Source organism: Penicillium canescens, assembly GCF_028828765.1.
Source record: "Penicillium canescens strain IBT 15451 chromosome Unknown utg000008l_segment0_segment0, whole genome shotgun sequence".
In the NCBI taxonomy this organism is placed as follows: domain Eukaryota; kingdom Fungi; phylum Ascomycota; class Eurotiomycetes; order Eurotiales; family Aspergillaceae; genus Penicillium; species Penicillium canescens.
Window position 1 is genome coordinate 977,494 of NW_026703970.1, and position 17,481 is coordinate 994,974.

Below are 17,481 nucleotides of genomic sequence, written 5' to 3' on the forward strand. Positions count from 1 at the left end.
CCTTTGAACCAGTACACCCAACTACCAAAACGATCTCAAAGCTTGCCCGCCCGAGTCTGAATCTGGCTCTGAGTCTGCTGGCCCTGAGCAGCCTCAGTAGTGCCTGTAAGCTTAAGTCCTTCGGCGACAGCTCCTGCCAATCAAATTTGCACACGCCAGTCCAACGGCCAGATACCAAGTTTCGCAAAAATCCCTATTAATAACCTCAAATACCTCCCAATGTTGAGCCGACGACGCACGCCCCGCGACATCCGATAGTCAGTCGGATTCAATAGTCTCAGGATGCAAGCCCGGGACTACTTGGGCTAGGTTAGTCGAAACTTTATTTGTAGAAAGTGAGTGCTATAGCAACGGACACAGCGGGGCCGAGGTGCTGCGCAAAGAGCACAACAGACAGGCCTAGTGAGACATCGTCGGTTAGTAGTGCTGCCTGTACGGCAGTGATTAGTGCGTTGAAGTATATTCCGCTGGCGAAGCCGGATGCGCCAGGGTATAGGATCAGTCGTACAAAGCTCGTGCCAGCTCCAAAGGCTGCTATAAGGCTCGCAAAAATGGGAGTCAGCAGAGAAGAAAAGATCCTGAATGGCGTATTGTAACCGATTGTGCTAGTTCCGGATCCGCAGAGGAGCATTCCAACAATGGCGACAACCACTATTGGGATCATCAAATAACCTCTTATAATAGGAGAGTGCTCACGTACATAATAGCTGGGTAGATAATACTCCAGCACATTAGTAGCGCTATTAGAACACATTGTAAAGATCGTGCCGGCAATAAGAATGCAGTTCTTTATGAGGCGCGGCGGTAAAGCTGCGGCATCACCTTGGCGGCGTTGATTGTATGAGAAAGCGACTGAAGACAGCAAAGATGACGAGTGGGCTGGTAAATTTACCGTCGTCCCAGGGGTATTTCATGGGTTTTGACCCACATGGTTGTTGTGTTGGATTGTTGAAAAGGCAGTCTTAATTGTAGGTACTAGTGATGGAAAATGTCTGTAAGGTGAGATGTGTTGATGCAGAAAGAAAGAGAAAGAAGAAATAGTGGTTCTTTCATGGCTTATACATGGCTAGAAATGACTGCACAGCACAAATGTCCCGGAAGTCACTTGCTGTTTACAACAGGACACAATATCACTGCAATCACGATACTCTGAGTCTATACCGTAATTTACCTGTCTCTGCAACTCAACTCAGTGGTATCTCTAATTCAAAAAGAGCAGCCACTTCGTCCTCAAGGACCAGTTCATCATACATGACAAATCCAGTTCTTTGCAACACCTTGACACTACCAACATTCTTCTTATTGCAAGCCGCAAACAGCCTCTCTTTCGGCAATTCCAATTCCAGCTCTCCTGGATTCCTTCTTGGAAGCTTACACCACTGATCCACAATAGCAGTAACAGCCTCAGTGGCATAGCCATTCCCCCAGAAGTCAGGATGGAGAGTATATCCAATAGACGGTGCCGGCACAAGAGAATTGACTCCCGCAGCACGGATGACCCTTTTTAATGGATCATTCAAGCGGATTATGGCAAAGAAGAACTGTCGTCCGAATGTGCCTGCTGCATCTGGCGTTGTGAATGTCTTTTGGGCGATTAGAGCTTCCGATTCTGATATATGCTGGTGAGGAATCTTTTGTCGGCTATAGATTGGTCAGGTATTCTGTCTTTTTCTTGGTCTTTTGCGATCTTTACGTTGGGATCTTGTCTTACAGCCAGTCTGCCACCTCTTGCCGACGTCTAAAATCGAAGACTGCAGCGGCGTCTGCCATGGTTATGGGTCGTAGATACAATCTTTTCGTGTATATGGGTTCTGCATTGCTGGGGACAATCACCGTGGTGACTTGGTCGGGGTAGAAACTCATGTTGGCGGGTGTTTATATTCGGGCTGGTATTAGGCTTGAACCTGTACAATTCTCAATTTCTGAATTTCCAATGTTAGCCTGTAACCAACTGAAAACTATCAATCGTGTTATTACCAAATAAAGTGTCGCTATGTAGTTGAGTGTGCTGTTTATGTTGGTGTCGACGCAATTTCGAGACGACCACCCATGAGTCATGTCTAGTGGTCTTTTAATTCCAAGCCTAGATACTATACACTCGGGCACTTGGTTGCGTAAATGGTTATCTCTGTGATAAATAAATAAATTCGAACCAATAGAGCGATTTAAAGCTTTAAATCGCTTGAGGCTATGTCGACACTTATACTATAAGTTATATATTTTCTACACAACCCAGAAATACTACCTGTACTTCAATAAATCATAACCAAGCCACAAAAATAATCGAATATCGACTGGAGAGTAAAGATCAAGAATGTATAGCATATCCATGAAAGAAAGAAGAAGCCCAACTCCAAGTACGCGCGGGTCAAGTCATATTCACCCGGGGATGGCACCCAGCAGCACGACAGGAGAATGAATATCCTCGAGATCGCGTTCAAGCGCCACCATCTCTCTTAGCATATTCTTCCTCCATCCGCTCCTCATACAAGCGATCCGCCTCCTCACGGGTCAGAGCGCGACCACTCTCCCCATTCTGCGCCGACGAACCGGACGCAGCGGGCGCGCCGCCAGTAGATGTGAAGTAGCTTTCGTTGGAATTTTGCTCTGTACTGGAATTGGAGTGCCCATTTGTCGTGGAGTTTGTGCCATTTGCTTTGTTCTGCTTGTCGAAGAGCTCGGCGGTTGGGACGGGCATGTTGGGCGCCGGATTTGCGGATGCGACGGGATAGTCGGTGGTCTGGGGGATGGAGGATGAAAGAGTTGTTAAGACGAGGTTCTTGAATGTGCACGGTAGATCCTGGTGATCAGTCTTGTGTGAGCTGTGGCTTGTGAGAGTAGGTTGCTGCTTCAATTATAGCAGAGTGGATTTGGAGCTCTCGCCACAGGTGTGGCGAGGCGGCTTTTGAGTCAGACGTCATATCAACACAGGCACTGCCCGGTGGAGTGGGAGATGGGCTACATCGTAGAATCAGGAACACGAGCAGCAGAGAAGCTGTCTGGTCAAGAAAGACAAATCGGAGACAAGTTCGTGTTGACACTGGCCTAGTCTTGTCGCATCTTGCGCGAGTGTTGACAGAACTCCGCGACAGCGGGGATCCACGCGACACCGCGAACTTCCGACATGCAGAAGAGTTCAACACACTAAAGGAACATTTATTTACATTACAAGCTACGAATCCTCTTCTCCAATCTCGAGCCACTGGCCCGAAGGTTGATGAAAAGAAAAGAGTCCACGAATGGAGAGTGCCAAAGAATACGCCTGTCAATGACCCGAAAGCCGTTGAACAAACTGTTCCGCCGCGCTGTGCAATGCAGGGACCAATCTGTGGTGAGCCGCCTTCATGATCGCAGCCACCCAAACAAGGTAAGTATGAAGAAGAAAGAAGAAGGAGAGGAAGAATGGCGAGAGGAGGGAGTATATATGTTAGTCGAAAAAAGCGCTAGTCCGAAAGTAGACAGATCCGAAGCTAAGCGAGAAACGAGTCCGGGATATCATTGGTTCGTAACCGAGCGACGGGGGGGGACTCATCCCTTGCTTGTTACTTGGGCGCCTCCAGCTACCTACAGGCCTATTATAGCTAGGTCTGTACCTGTCGGCCCGTGCCTTGCATGTCATTCTCCTACTGTACATAACCGCCCAGGGCACATGTTTGGAAATAGTGTCTACAGGACCTTGAGCACAGTTGCGAAAATAGTCAATAATTGATCCTTCTCGTAAACCACTCGACGCCTCAAAAAGCCAGGCTCCATCACCAAGCTTATGTGGATCCACACCCCTATTCCACAACTTTGTATTGTGGTCCTCCGTAGCATTAAAAACCAGAACCATGAGAATTTCGTATCCAGAACTAATTGGGATATCGTCCGTCGGAAGTTTTGCTCTGTTCAGAAAAAGATCCCTTTGCAAGAGGACACAGTAGCCATATGGCTGAAACCCACTCTTAATCTCAAGCTAATATCAATCAGGCGCGCATCCTCATCAAAGTGTGCCATGGTTAAGGACCTCCTGAAGCCTGGTCTAGTAGCACGCTAGAGGGAACGGTGTGCTTCGGAGAGCTTGATGCTCGGGAAATGCGACTCCCTGTTCACCGCATGTCGAGTCCGTGCTTCGCAGATTAATTTACGGGATTCGCCTGGACGATATCTTTTTTTTCCTTTTTTTTTTTTTTGGGTTTTCTTGCTAGTGTTGCGTCGCTAGTCTTTTGCTTCTTTTTGTGTGTCTTTGGTGGGATGCATCCTATATCCTGCATGTCTAAAGACAGTAGTGTAGTCCGCAAGTCCATGTACATGCATGTACCAGTATATCACGATGGAAGAGAGGGTACATGTACAGTTACAGTACATGTACATCCCGAAAAGCGGGAAAGAGAATCCCTAATCGCCGCTAACTACACGCATGGCACTTGCATGGTGTCAAAGTTTGCGGCGTCAAGAAAGAGAAAGATCACCAAGGAAGAGCCTGTAGGATCGACGATGGCCAGCGTGCCTGTAGCCAGTCAGCAGTGCCAGCAGAATCAGGGCCCAGACTGGTGCCTCGCGACCGCAAAAAAAGGACGGAAACGGCAGGATTGGCAAATGGTTAGTCTTGGCCGTAACGGGTGGAAAAGGGGCTTATGATAGGGTGTGATGTGTCTCTGAGCAGGGGAGTGGATCACCCGTGTGGCTATCATTACTGGAAATGCTCCGAAGGTGGTAGTCTGGCAGAGTGTGTCGGGACCGCGTGTTGATCGGTCTGATAGTCGTTGTAGATCAGAGACATAGTGCCAGTAGGAGGCGGCAGAACGGTCTTTCCCTCACGGTGTTACTCCGTAGAATACAACATGTATAGGTTGAGGTCGACGGTTTCTTTCTGCCTGAGAGCTTGCAGGTAAATGTGGATAAAATGAGTCACCTAAAACACAGCACAAAGTTCTTTGATCCAGAGGTTCTAGGTAGGGCTGGCCAGCCCCCTATTCGTTGAGACATGGAACTGGCGTCATTAGTGAAGTGGAGACTTCGTACTTTTTTGAGTGTTTGACCCAGGACTATAAAAGAGGAAAGGGGCTTAATTAGGGGCATTTGGAGTTATAGTGTACAGTATGATTCGTATTCCGGTTAGAAGTTGAACATTCTATGGAATGATGCGAGTATCACGTAAAAAGAGGCGATCCAAAAAGTTTCTTTAAGTATCACGGGATCGTTGCATGATTGTTGACACGCCAGTGATAGGGCACATCAGATTCCAAAATGCGCAGAAAGGAGGGGTTGTACTACTGCTGGTTGGTTGTCCACGAGGGATGGCACGCCACTCATAGAGTCCGATATCAGAGGGTCATGGGGTCTCAAGATTGCAATCGTGATAACCAACCATTCTGCAGAACCGAAAGATGGGTACACACCCGGCCAATACCACTGAGTTCGTCCCAGGATCATCATGAAACACGAAAATGACAGGCTAGTTTGTGGTGGGGGTGTGTACAGGGATGGCCTTACAGTAGGACTTTCAAAGGGATACAAAGTCCTGATAGCCCTTCCGAGGGAGAGCCCGGCAAGTTTGAATGCGGAGTAAAACGAAAGTCCCAAACGCCCCCATTTGATTTAGAAATACGAATGGTGGTTTCAACGGCCCCCTTGACCCGTGTAACGGACAACTAGAAAGGCGATGTGGAATGGATGCCCAACGGAGGCGGCGGTCCATCGAATCGTAGAAACCTCCTTACGGGCCAGGAAGTATGAAATCGTCCACTCATATACATCCATAGCGGCGGCCAGATGACCTGCCGCCGAGAACCCCGCCATGACGATTAGATGTATATATTTTTTCAGTCGGCGCAGCAGATTGATGAATATGCTAGAAAGCACCACGAGAGACACCTTGTCGCGTGTCGAAAAGCTCTTAATTTGCTGTCATATCGGTAAGAGGATCCGAGCTGCACGGGTAAATTAGGGGCGACCATACCAGAGCCGTTCAACCTGCATGGTCGATCTATGGTGTGATACTGGTTTCATGAACCTTTAGCCAAGATTGAGAAGAGTTTTCATCCCAATCAATATCGAGCTAGATTCAGTTAGACCATGTGTTCTAGCGTCATACTAGACAAAGAATATCGGATTCGTCTGTATAAATGGCTTATGTTTCACAAGCACAGAAAAGTTAGATCTTAACTGTGCAGATTACAGAGTACGAAGTACTGTAGAGAGGATATTGTAAAATGGAAGATAGTAGAAACAAGATCCAAAAACTAGAACAACAAGAAAATAATGTAAAAAATAAGTAAAAATAAGAAAAAAGAAAAGAAAAGAAATTAACCCCTGAGAGTTACATAATCAGCCCCACCGTCTGGGCTCCCTGCAGGTCTTTTCCTCTTTGGGAGGCGCAAGCGCCCTCTCTTCTTTTTCTCCCTTTTCTCTCCTTCTTCTTCCCTTTCTCATACCCCCCTTTCTGACTTCGTGATACCCGAGCTCTTCTTGTAGCTCTTATTTCTTTTGCTTTCCTTTGAGATACCCAATACCCCAAACCGCTTTTTCTACGAAGCTCTGCTTCTTTAATTAATACCCCAGCCAACTTCGGTTTAATACTTATAATCATGTCTGAAGTTCAGAAGACTGTTGAGGAGACCCCCGCGGCCGTCCCTGCTGTTGAGACCGCCGTCGAGGCTCCCGCTGAGACCACCGAGGCTCCCAAGGAGACTGCCACTGAGGCTACTGAGGCCACTGCTACTCCCGCCGTTGAGGAGACCACCGAGGCTGCTGAGCCTGCCAAGGAGGAGGTGAAGCCCGCCAGCGAGGGCACTCTCGGCTACAAGGCCCCCGGTCTCGTTAAGTAAGTTGCACCTGTGATGGCGATTGCAGAGATATCGCAAGCTAACGAGTTTGTTCGTTTAGGGGTTTCCGTTTCTCCAAGCGCCACTTCTACTTCAGCGAGGAGGCTGTTGAGAGCAAGCAACTCTCCATTTTCCACCAGAACGAGAAGCCCGCCGTCGCCAACCCCATCGCTGCCTGGGCCAGCCAGACTGGTAAGGGTCTCCTTTTCTTCACCAAGCGCGCTGAGGACAAGGCCACCCCCGCTGGCATTTTCAACCTTGTGAGTACACACGCGACTCGGATATGATGCGACAAAGACTGACAACTGGACAGGCTGATGTCTCTGATGTGACCAAGGAAGGATCCAGCGAGTTCCTCTTCAAGGTTGGTGGCCAGAAGCACACCTTCCAGGCCTCCAGCGCCGCTGAGCGTGACAGCTGGGTTGCCGCCATCGAGGCCAAGTCCACTGAGGCCAAAGCTGAGAAGGAGACCATCACCTCCAGCGAGGGGTACAAGGCTGAGCTCGAGAAGCTGACCAAGCCCGCTGTCGCCGTTGCCGCCGCCAAGAAGCCCGAGGAGAAGAAGACTGAGGACAAGAAGGAGGAGACCCCCGCCGAGGCCGCTGAGCCCGCCAAGGAGGAGCCTAAGGAAGAGAAGAAGGAGGAGAAGGCGGCTGCCAAGAGCCGCTCCCAGTCTCGCAAGCGCACCAGCATCTTCGGTTCCTTCCTCGGTAAGAAGGACGCCGAGGAGAAGAAGGAAGAGAAGGTCGAGGACAAGAAGGAGGAGACTCCCGCTGTTGCTGAGGAGGCCAAGGCCGAGGAGCCCGCCACTGAGGTTGCTGCTGAGACCCCCGCTGCCACTGAAACCACCGAGACTCCTGCTGAGGCTACTGAGACCACCGAGGCTGCTGCCCCCGCTGAGGCCACTGAGGCCGCCAAGGAGGAGCCCAAGGAGGAGAAGAAGGAGGAAAAGAAGTCCAAGCGCGCTTCTATCTTTGGAAACTTCTTCCAGAAGGTCGCTAGCCCCTCCCAGGAGAAGACTGAGAAGGAGGCTACTGCTCCCGCTACCGAGGAGACTGCTGTCGCTAGCACTGCCCCCCAGCTGGAGAACCCCGTTGAGGAGGCAGCTGTCAAGCCCATCGAGCCCGAGAGCGTGACTGCTCCCGCCGAGGCTGAGGCGCCCAAGGAGGCTGCTACTGAGGCCCCCGTCGCCGAGGCCTCCACCCCCAAGGAGAAGCGCCGTACTTCTTTCTTCGGTAACCTCGGTATCAAGAAGGAGAAGAAGGCCGACTCCGATAATGAGGCCACTGACGGCGAGACCAAGGCCAAGTCCAACAAGCTCGGCGGTCTTTTCCGTAAGCCCTCCAAGGCTGTTAAGCTCGACAAGGAGGAGGTTGCTGCCGCTGAGACTGAGGCAAAGGCCGACAAGGCTGAGGAGACCCCCGCCGTTCCCGCCAAGGATACCGAGGAGACCCCCGCTGCTGTCGAGGAGGCCCCCAAGCCCGTCGAGGAGGTCACCGAGGAGGCCAAGAACGTCAACGTGCCCGCCTCCACCCCTGTCCAGGCTGCTGCATGAACTGATACTTCTCGGAGACGTGTCGTGGAGTTTGAAAGATGGTGGGACATGTCCTACCCACCCATGGCCCACGATATCCCTGACGGCCTCATCCGTTGAGACTTGAAGGTGCAGATTTGACACCGTTTCGCTCCGTTGCTGTTTTGTTCTGTTTTTGCTCGCCACTGTCATCATCCCAACACTCCACGGTTTCATATTTCGACCTGGGATCTGAGATGATGACAATGAGATACCCGCTGTCGATTTTTAATCTCTTTTTCTCTAAAAAATAATACCATCGGCGCAAACGACGCCAGCAGCCCTCCGTGACTGCTGTTCATTCCTTTTACGACCTGCAAACCACGTCTTGACTTTAACTCGCGATGTGCTTATGCGTTACGTGGTGTGTCGCCCGACTAGATTGATACCACTGCCGTTTTTGGTTACTTGCTTTCGTGTTCGATACCCTGTGGGGAGGATGGGTGATATTTTTTGGCTTTGTTGCTTGGATTTTGATCTCGTCTTTGACTTGCTTCTTTTCCTGCGACCTCCAAATTGTCCCTCTAATGTTGTCTACCGTTGTACCTGTTCCCTGCGGCTGGTTTATTTTCCTCCCGTGAAGGTGACACGCCTTGCGATAGGTAATACTTAATAGAATCACTCAGTTTTTGTTTTATATTTGCCACGTAATCAAGTTCTCCGTAGCCGTGTGCTGTTCTGTACATGACATTGGTCGTACACCGTAGTGTTGGCGTCGCGGTCGACCGATATACCCGTTGATCTTATATGGGTCCGATGCGACGTCGGTGGGAACCCGCTGCAGGGCCCAATGCAAGCAATGCGGCAGTCGATCCTTTAGTGACTCCATCGAGATGCGTTACATGTAATCTTGAAGCTTAGGGGTCTTGCATGCGAACTGCTGTATATTGTACAACGAGTGTCACAATTGCGTATACAGTGAAGTACTTTCATACATCCGGATGCCCCGAAGCGAGCATGCCGTTTAATTTTTTATTTTCGCTCTGTTGTGCATCTCTCTTTTCACCTCTCCTTTGGCCGTTGTCCAGTGGTAACTCCGAGATTGCTAATTGTACCCCGACAGGCTATCAACAGATTTAAGTGACCCCACTGTATGTACATTCTGTCTACGAGAGCTCACCAGCGAATAGGGGCCTCGTGTCAATGCCATTGCTAATGCCACATGTACATGACTCTGTACACGCCACAAGGTGCCGTGGTCGCTTACCTCTAGGAATGAGCTCGAACTCTGGTATCAGCATCCACAATGTTAGTCGCCTCGTTCTTGGTTGTAAGTTCTTGGTAGCCTGGAGTCAGAGCAGTACCGTATATGCAAAATGCAAGGGGTAATATTATAGCCATTCTTGAGACGTATGAAGGGGGATGGATGGGTTGCCTTGTTTTTTGTAGATTATACAGTTGCAGTTCTATGTAGATCGACTATCATCACGCTGATTGTCAAATCTGAACTGTCCAATAAACCTGACCCCCTGGACAAACGATGTAAATTAGATTTCCAAAGCCATGGTTATTTTGAGGTCGGCACGTACAACTGCCATCAATTCAACTATTCAAGTGCCTTACCTACCTATACCGCCAGTCCATGAACACCAGCTACTGAATTGGTCTAGGTTTACGAAACAAAAGCCTGATTTCACAACATAGGAAGCGGGTCTGGACTCTTATAGATAGTATACGGTATGAGATTGACGTATTTGCCGTCAATACCAATTTTCTAGAAGCCATGTAAGCGAGGAATAGTTCGCACAGAATCAAGAAAGCTTGTGGATCCACTGTGCACCACAGTAGTTTCTAAAACCATAATATCAGTGCTGTGTAGAAAAGTGGCTTGCGAATATTGAAATTCAATTGTATCTCTTGGTCGGGTGAATCTACAGAACAAGGCACATGCATAGTCATGCCAATCAAAAATCCTGTCGATAGCGGGCTCCCGATTCGGGACCGGGTCGGATCCTGAGCACACAAAACGAAACACGAGAATGGTGGAAAAAGAAACCGCTAAATTGGGGCCTAAACCGCGAGGGCTTGTCCCGCCAAGGACCTTAGTCCCAGGAACGAGTCCTGTAGTAGTAACCGTAGCCGATATTTCTTGGAAACATGAAATTGCTCATGCCATTTAAAGCCACCGAGGTTCCCCTAGCACATACGTGTAGCAACCTTTCAAAATCGCTGTAGAACCGGAGTTAATAACATCAACTCCGGATCCGATGGAGAATGTCAAAGTCAATTTTACGCCCTTCGGCAAGGCTAAGAGAAAAGCGGACTCTTCATAGGACACGGGCCATGGACACAGCCCACCGCGGGGACAAAATTGGGAAAAGATCGGTGGAGCCTGCACTATCTAAAGAGCGTCATTCCGATACACGAGGGTAAGCCCCGTAGGCTTCCCTGATTCTCCAAGTAAGCGCACATGATATAGAGGGGTAACAATGAGACAATGCCTAGTTGAATATAGACTGTTTTGAATAGAGGTGAATTGAGAGTATACTAAATCAAACATCCATGGAAAAGAGATTATAGGGTTGGACGAGTGGAGTCGGTACCTGGAAGATACCTTTAGTGCATGTAAGAAATGCAGGACGCGCAGGTATCCAGATGTATCCAGGACGGATGCCTGGGAATCTTCGCCAGTGGGCCAATCAGCATCGCGTATATGCCTGTGACTCACACCCCGTGACCTGCCCATCACTCAGCCCCGTGCGGCTCTGGGCCCCGATTGGTCAGCACCGCACACTGAGCCCGAAACGCTTAAGTAGTGCCTGAGTCCCCGCGAGTGCCTGATTTTTTCTTTCTTTCTCATACCTGTTTCACCCTTTTATTTCATCCCACATTTACATCTCAACCGCCAAATTGCTACCTGACCACAACTACACTCGAAATACATACAGCCACAATGGGTGTCTTCTAAGCTCCCCGTCTCGCACTAGCCAGTCTTTCTCAACAGAGAACGACATCATTTTTCCAACCGGAACCCACCCTTCTTCCTCAACTGTTACCCCTTCAGAGTCTCCTGTCCCAGGATCTCTGAACTTCAGCATCGCTTCGCGTAGCTCAAGTTCTTCTCACAACAACCTTTCCCCGTTCGACTTTTCGTCGTTCACCACGGATTACCAACAGCAACCATGGCTTCCTTCGCCCCCGCACACCCAGCCCTTGGCTTCCAATCAGAACAACAACAACAGCAACAACAACAGTTCCCGAGAGGACTTTGTGCTCTATCCCTCCGCTCCCAGACCGCAGCCTCGCAGAGACTCGCGTGCTCCGACCGTGAACACAACCCTTAGACCGTCTGCTCTCCAGCCATTCTTGGCGCAGAATAATTCTCGACGAAACTCCTTCAATCTGCAGTTGCACCGACACCTTCAGCAGCAGCTCTCTGGCTCTCCTGTTCCAGACCCCAGAGTGACCCAGCTTGCCCGGTCCCCCTCTTATTGGTCCCACCCTACGTTCAAGCACACCCGTCATCACGCGGCTTCTGTGCCTTCCAATTCTCCACACACCAACCGTCCGCCGATACCGCTTTTCAACGGTCAGGCCTCGAACCAACAACAAAACACTCAAACATATCGTCGCATCATGTCTACTCCCAACTTCCTGGAAGGTAATTTACCATACGTCTCACCTTATTCAACCGAATTTATCGCTAACTCTACCCAAGCCCCTCACGACGACCTTTTCGGTCTTCCCTCTGCCGGTTTCAACGGCATGGATTCTCCTCTCGCTTTTGACTCTATTCATATGGGCGATGACGAGCTGTTCTCTGGTCCTCCTGGTACCATCTCCCCCAAGGACCTCATGATGGACAGCTCCGTTCCTCCCTCTGGCACATTCACCGACCTGAGCACCCCCTCATTCGAGTCGCCCGGCAATTTCTCCCAGAATACCTCGCCCATGTTCACCGACATGGACCTGGTAGGCCACGAGGAATGGCCGTCTCTCTTTGACGGCTCGGAACACATGAACGCCTTCGACGTTGCCTCCCTTGACGTCGCAGCCGTTCTTGCTGCGGAGCAGCCCAAGAAGCCATCTCTACGCGTGTCTGTCGCTCCTTCGTCTCCTGCCTCGCCTGCCCTCAAGCGTTCTTCTCCCACTCGGTCGTCGCCTGTCCCTGCCTCTGGCGGTGTCAAGCACTCGAGCATCGCTGGAGTCTGCGCCCGCTCGCGCAAGAATCTCTCTCCCGTTGAGTTCGACCCCAACGACCCCGTCGCTGCCAAGCGTGCCCGTAACACCGAGGCCGCTCGCAAGTCTCGTGCCAAGAAGATGGAGCGCCAGGCCGTTTCCGAGCGCCGCATCGAGGAGCTCGAGGACATCATTGCCGCTCGCGACGAAGAGATTGCCAAACTCAAGGCTCAACTCCAAATCCAAAACACCTTCCAGTGATCATGATGCTTGCTTTCCTTTCCATAATATGTTTCCCTGTTTCCTGTCTTTTCGGCTTTGGTTCATGCCGACCCGTTTAGGGTTCTGTGGTGGGCGCGGGTGATGGGTTAAGCCTAGCCTCGATGTCTCACCGAGATACCAGTTTGCTTCAATCTGGATCTCTATAAAAGTTTGAGACGTTTGATCATACACGTCTTCCGTGTTTTCCCTTTCTTATTCAGTCTGACTATCTTTTGCTATTATTATTTTTAAACCGCTCTCGGTTTCTTGTTCTGGCCGGTTCTGATTGTCTCCCTCGCCTGTGGTGCTGGGATTGACTCGTGGCTATCTTAATATGGTATTTGCTTTGATTCAATCAATTCTCTGCTCTATTTCTATACTTTCTGGTATCGTCAGTCCGTCGTAAGCGTCCTTACAGTAGATCTAGTGGGTATACTGTCTTTTGCGGAGTCCATGTTGTGATGGGGTTATCCGTCACGACTGATGACCAGGAACGAGTATTGACTAGTTAGTAATGATGAAAGAGTCTTTGTTAAAGTACCGTAATTTGCCGTAGAATCTCGTGGGATGTTTCATGCAAACCCAGAAGACCAAAAGAGAAGCGTAACATTCTTCCACTCTCGTGCCTTGGCCTTCTCGTCAGCCGCAGCCTTCGCCTACACTCGCATGACATCCAATAGAAGGCTGTAGTGGCCCCCCAATAGAGAACTAGAACTGACCCCGGTAGGCCTTTTGCTACGCCATAATGTAGTATTCATGTTCTAGGTCTCCAATCTAATGTTGAAGTGTGGTCTGTAGACATACACGCTGCAGGCTGAGATTAACCTCCTCGTTTATAACCACCCCTCTACCACGCCCCTGTCTGTTGAAACATTTTCTTCATTTACCTAACTCACAACTTCCTATAGACACAAGCCACGAGTTTGAAAATGTCCACTAACGGCATAAGAACTGCGTCATCTGTGAAAGGTAAATATTCTCCATGCTTTCTGTGGTCTTAGATTTACAACCAAACAGAGGGTCTATCCTCGCTAGAAGATCGGGAAAACCAGTTTCCTGTCAATTACGCCTACGACTACTTAAAAGGAACTAGCTACCTCTCGCTGCCCGATTTAAACCTCAATGATCACTTGCGGTCTGGGAAGTTCCTGCGAATGAGTAGCCAGGATGATCGAGAAGACATTCACCGAAGTAGCCACGCAATTGATATCTTTCCCATCCAGGCAGGCCTTCCATGGGCATCTGGGATCCAACCATGCCGCCAAAGCAAATACTGGCAACTGACTATTGATACGACGAGAGCGTTCCTAGCGCATCTTGCTGCTGATGAATCTGTCCAGCGGATCCTCAAGTCTGGACAGTCAATCGCCGAAATCGCGCGTAAGGAACTTGGCACCCAGATGGATGAGGGTTGGACCAAGTTTACAGCATATATGTTTGCGGAGGGCGATAGACAACGCACGCGGCTCCTAGCAGTGGTCAATGTGTTCATCTTTGTGTTTGACGGTAATGTCCTTCTGCGAGATTCACCCGAAGCTATCCAACGATTCAAATACTGCTAAATTGTATCTAGCTGACTGTACGTAATTCACCAGACTTCTGGGAGATGCACGGAGCCGACTCGGTAGGTCAATCCAGAATACTTTGTCAAATGATAAGTTTCTAATTACGGCATGAGATTATCTAGTTTACGAGTGTGAAAGATGTCTTTATATCTCGCATGCAGCCAGGATTTATAGCTACCGGCAAACATACGTCTACTTTTCAATCAATGATTGATCAAACAATGTTGGAGATCAGGGAGGTCGACGCTGCCTCCGGTAACAACGTCGGCCAGGAGATGATCGAACAGATGGTAGAATTCTTTCTGAGGCCACCCCCACCAAAGGAATATAAGAACATGGAAGAATTCCTGCTATACCGGCATGTGGATGCTGCGCTCCCGTAAGGATTCCCTTGGTTCAACAAATATGTACTTTTTATAAACCGACCTAAATGGACGGATCTGGCTGATGCCTCTACAGATATGTTTTGAGCTGCGCCAAATTTAGTCTCAACTGCCCCGTTGATCTCACCAGTGCTCGCCTGGAGAGATATATCCACTTGGTAAAGGATCATGTGTCTATTGCAAATGATCTGGGATCATGGAAGAAGGAGAAACAGGCCTTTGATTCAGGAAAGGTTTTGTATATGATCAATGCGGTTGATGTGATGAACAAACTGGTTTCCCGGCACACTACCCAGGCAGCTGTGGCTATAACACAGGCTCTCCAGCTACACATCGAGACTGAAATTGATGCCGAAATTGAGCGGCTGATCTCTGAAAATGCCTTAACAGCAGAGGAGTGGCGCTTTGTTGATGGTACCTTACGTATGATCAGTGGAAATGTTCTTTGCTCCATAGTCATGTCACGATACGGGGGGAGGGATTCAGAATAGGCTAATGTAGGTACTTCTGATGTTGTTCTTCACTCATCCAAGGCTCAGAAGAGAGTGGTACCCAACCAGAAGTACAGCATAATGCAAGGCTGATACAGATTTTGTAAAGAAAGTGTTCAGTATTGCGTCTGTGTATAACCTTTGCCCTCGGCAGCTTTGCCGCTGTAGCTGCCCAGAAAGTATACCCGAGTGCCTACACTCTTCGAAGTTCCTCGATCATCCAAGACTCTCATTTCATACCAACAATTTCACTCCGTAGATACCATTGGTTTAGAACAATATGATATTCGCAAGACACACTAGAGCCAGCTTTCAGCTGGAGCGGAAGCTGGGTTTCTATTCAGTATTCAGTATTAAGTGACATCCTTCCATATGTAATATTGCGGGTTGGATTATATTTTGTAAAAGCCCAGATCACATCACTCTGCTTTAAAAACTCGAGTTATGGTGCCACAGTATGATAGCGCGTTCAGTCGAGCCATATTAGAGTAAATAGGCAACCGCCTTTAGAGTAATTTTCGTCGACGGCTGTATATCGACAGGACGCCAGTACGGCTTAGGCTTAGGCAGGCCACCTTAGAGAGACACCATAATTCGTCTCCTCGGCCACCTAACTGTTTGCTTTGTTACGTTGCCGTTCGTTGCCTGGAACATCAATGTGATTGATCTAACTAGTTATTTAGTTATCGTTACTCTTTCTCTACTTTGGAGTGCCATAACTGTATAGGAACTTTGGCTCACGGATAACATTTCCCGTTCATCTTGGTTATTCAAGGAAAGATTGCAATAGTAGTGTCTACTGCGACTAGTTATTCTTTTATAGTAGTCCACTCCACAGATCCTCGGCCCTCAAAACGTCCAAAATTCGTCTTTCTGGCCACTCTATTTGTGCCTTGCTACGTCGAAGTGTAGAAGTATATGATTGGACCGTTGCGTACTCTTTTCTCTACGTTGAGAGTTCCCTTTATAAAGGTGCCTTTGGCTTTTTTTTTTTTTTTTTTTTTTTCTTTTTCTCGCAAACAACATTGCCATTTCGGACAGCTATCACATTTACCAGGTCAATTAAATCTAGAGGGTCTGCAGGGTCGACGTAAAATTGTGCGGTCTTTTAAACGTGCAAGATAGCTATTCATGTAATCCATAGCACTAATTATGAGAAATAGATTTTATTGCAATAACGGAGATTTATAAAGAGTGACTCTATACTGACGAACAGTAGCACCAGTATAGTAGAAGGAAAACAAGTTGATTGATTCACATCTGAGTAGAAGCCGGGTCGTATTTTCCCATTCGATCTTTGACGTTGAGGTCAATGAAACATCTTCAAATTACTGCTTAGCAAGTACAATGGCTCCGGCCAAAGGAGTACCTTGGTAATTCGGCCCCAGGAGGTTTGACTGCATAAAGTTTTAGTCAACAAACTTCCAACCTAGTTTGGGGTTGCTATAATTAGTGAACATACCGACATGAAGCACCCTTTATCAGATGAGCGATATGTTGCATCTCCACACGCCGGTCTGGAGGCACATAGATCCGCACATGCCTTAGCGTCAGGCAAAGTAGCGGAACCAACTGATCAGAATATTAGCAAACAGGAAATTATATATAGAGGGGAAACAACGTGCCATCTGGGTTTAGATTGGTTGTCACATCGCAGTACACTTTGTACGTGAAGCCATTCTTAATATAGTTCTTCCCGTTATCGGCTGGGCAGGTCGGGTTGTCGGTAGTGGGAGTTCCCGGGGCACAGGCTGCTGGTTGATAGACAGTTCCGATAGGACAGCAGCCTGATTGTCCAGTTGTTATATCGGTATAGCGGTTTCCTATACTTTATGTCAGTTTATCTTATGTCGGGGATACCAAGAAAACGAGTGTGGATACTACCCACCGACACAAGAGGGACAGTAGCTCTGATCAGTGGAGAGACCAGGACCAGCGGCAAGGGCCCCAGACACCAGAGAAGTCAGAACAATAGCAATAAGATAATTCATCATAGCGTGATAATGCTGATTTCTGAATAGCAGAGCAAGGTGTTTGCAAGGAGAATAGCAGAGTCCCCCAAAATGGGAGCGCTTATTTATATACCAAGCAATCAGACTTGAAAGGATATTGCTTTTGCACTTACTATTATTCAAACCCTGCTAGTCTGCTGCGACTGCGAGGATGTAATGACTATGCATAATTACTGCATCAAGTTTAATAGACATGTCATTTTCCAAAGTAGAACCGGCCGTAAGCCATTGGGAAACTGCAAGGCGCTGGATAGATAGATTAAAACAGCAG

The 17,481-nt window shown here is 48.7% G+C and overlaps 9 protein-coding genes across 9 annotated transcripts; 4 read left to right on the plus strand and 5 right to left on the minus strand.

Moving 5' to 3' along the window:
• Positions 1 to 35: 35 nt before the first annotated feature.
• Positions 36 to 251, minus strand: N7446_011224 (uncharacterized protein; the record flags this gene model as incomplete). The annotated part of the gene is made up of 2 exons (XM_058519966.1): positions 36 to 133; positions 155 to 251. The coding sequence occupies 2 exons, from the start codon at positions 249 to 251 to the stop codon at positions 36 to 38; spliced, it is 195 nt and encodes a 64-aa protein (XP_058367490.1).
• Positions 252 to 1,184: 933 nt separating this feature from the next.
• On the minus strand, positions 1,185 to 1,863 carry N7446_011225 (GNAT family N-acetyltransferase; the record flags this gene model as incomplete). The annotated part of the gene is made up of 2 exons (XM_058519967.1): positions 1,185 to 1,641; positions 1,712 to 1,863. The coding sequence occupies 2 exons, from the start codon at positions 1,861 to 1,863 to the stop codon at positions 1,185 to 1,187; spliced, it is 609 nt and encodes a 202-aa protein (XP_058367491.1).
• A 574-nt stretch (positions 1,864 to 2,437) lies between these two features.
• Positions 2,438 to 2,698, minus strand: N7446_011226 (uncharacterized protein; the record flags this gene model as incomplete). Its single annotated transcript, XM_058519968.1, has 1 exon — positions 2,438 to 2,698. One exon carries the CDS (start codon positions 2,696 to 2,698, stop codon positions 2,438 to 2,440), a length of 261 nt encoding a protein of 86 aa, XP_058367492.1.
• Positions 2,699 to 5,601: 2,903 nt separating this feature from the next.
• Positions 5,602 to 5,781, minus strand: N7446_011227 (uncharacterized protein; the record flags this gene model as incomplete). The annotated part of the gene is made up of 1 exon (XM_058519969.1): positions 5,602 to 5,781. The coding sequence occupies one exon, from the start codon at positions 5,779 to 5,781 to the stop codon at positions 5,602 to 5,604; it is 180 nt and encodes a 59-aa protein (XP_058367493.1).
• A 788-nt stretch (positions 5,782 to 6,569) lies between these two features.
• N7446_011228 (uncharacterized protein) lies at positions 6,570 to 8,361 on the plus strand (the record flags this gene model as incomplete). The annotated part of the gene is made up of 3 exons (XM_058519970.1): positions 6,570 to 6,805; positions 6,868 to 7,066; positions 7,120 to 8,361. 3 exons carry the CDS (start codon positions 6,570 to 6,572, stop codon positions 8,359 to 8,361), a joined length of 1,677 nt encoding a protein of 558 aa, XP_058367494.1.
• Positions 8,362 to 11,272: 2,911 nt separating this feature from the next.
• cpcA (amino acid starvation-responsive transcription factor GCN4) lies at positions 11,273 to 12,759 on the plus strand (the record flags this gene model as incomplete). Its single annotated transcript, XM_058519971.1, has 3 exons — positions 11,273 to 11,276; positions 11,324 to 11,980; positions 12,038 to 12,759. 3 exons carry the CDS (start codon positions 11,273 to 11,275, stop codon positions 12,757 to 12,759), a joined length of 1,383 nt encoding a protein of 460 aa, XP_058367495.1.
• A 929-nt stretch (positions 12,760 to 13,688) lies between these two features.
• N7446_011230 (uncharacterized protein) lies at positions 13,689 to 14,321 on the plus strand (the record flags this gene model as incomplete). Its single annotated transcript, XM_058519972.1, has 2 exons — positions 13,689 to 13,728; positions 13,777 to 14,321. 2 exons carry the CDS (start codon positions 13,689 to 13,691, stop codon positions 14,319 to 14,321), a joined length of 585 nt encoding a protein of 194 aa, XP_058367496.1.
• Positions 14,322 to 14,545: 224 nt separating this feature from the next.
• Positions 14,546 to 15,198, plus strand: N7446_011231 (terpene synthase family protein; the record flags this gene model as incomplete). Its single annotated transcript, XM_058519973.1, has 2 exons — positions 14,546 to 14,703; positions 14,784 to 15,198. The coding sequence occupies 2 exons, from the start codon at positions 14,546 to 14,548 to the stop codon at positions 15,196 to 15,198; spliced, it is 573 nt and encodes a 190-aa protein (XP_058367497.1).
• A 1,224-nt stretch (positions 15,199 to 16,422) lies between these two features.
• On the minus strand, positions 16,423 to 17,189 carry N7446_011232 (uncharacterized protein; the record flags this gene model as incomplete). Its single annotated transcript, XM_058519974.1, has 4 exons — positions 16,423 to 16,595; positions 16,661 to 16,770; positions 16,824 to 17,021; positions 17,087 to 17,189. The coding sequence occupies 4 exons, from the start codon at positions 17,187 to 17,189 to the stop codon at positions 16,527 to 16,529; spliced, it is 480 nt and encodes a 159-aa protein (XP_058367498.1). The 3' UTR covers positions 16,423 to 16,526.
• Positions 17,190 to 17,481: the final 292 nt, after the last annotated feature.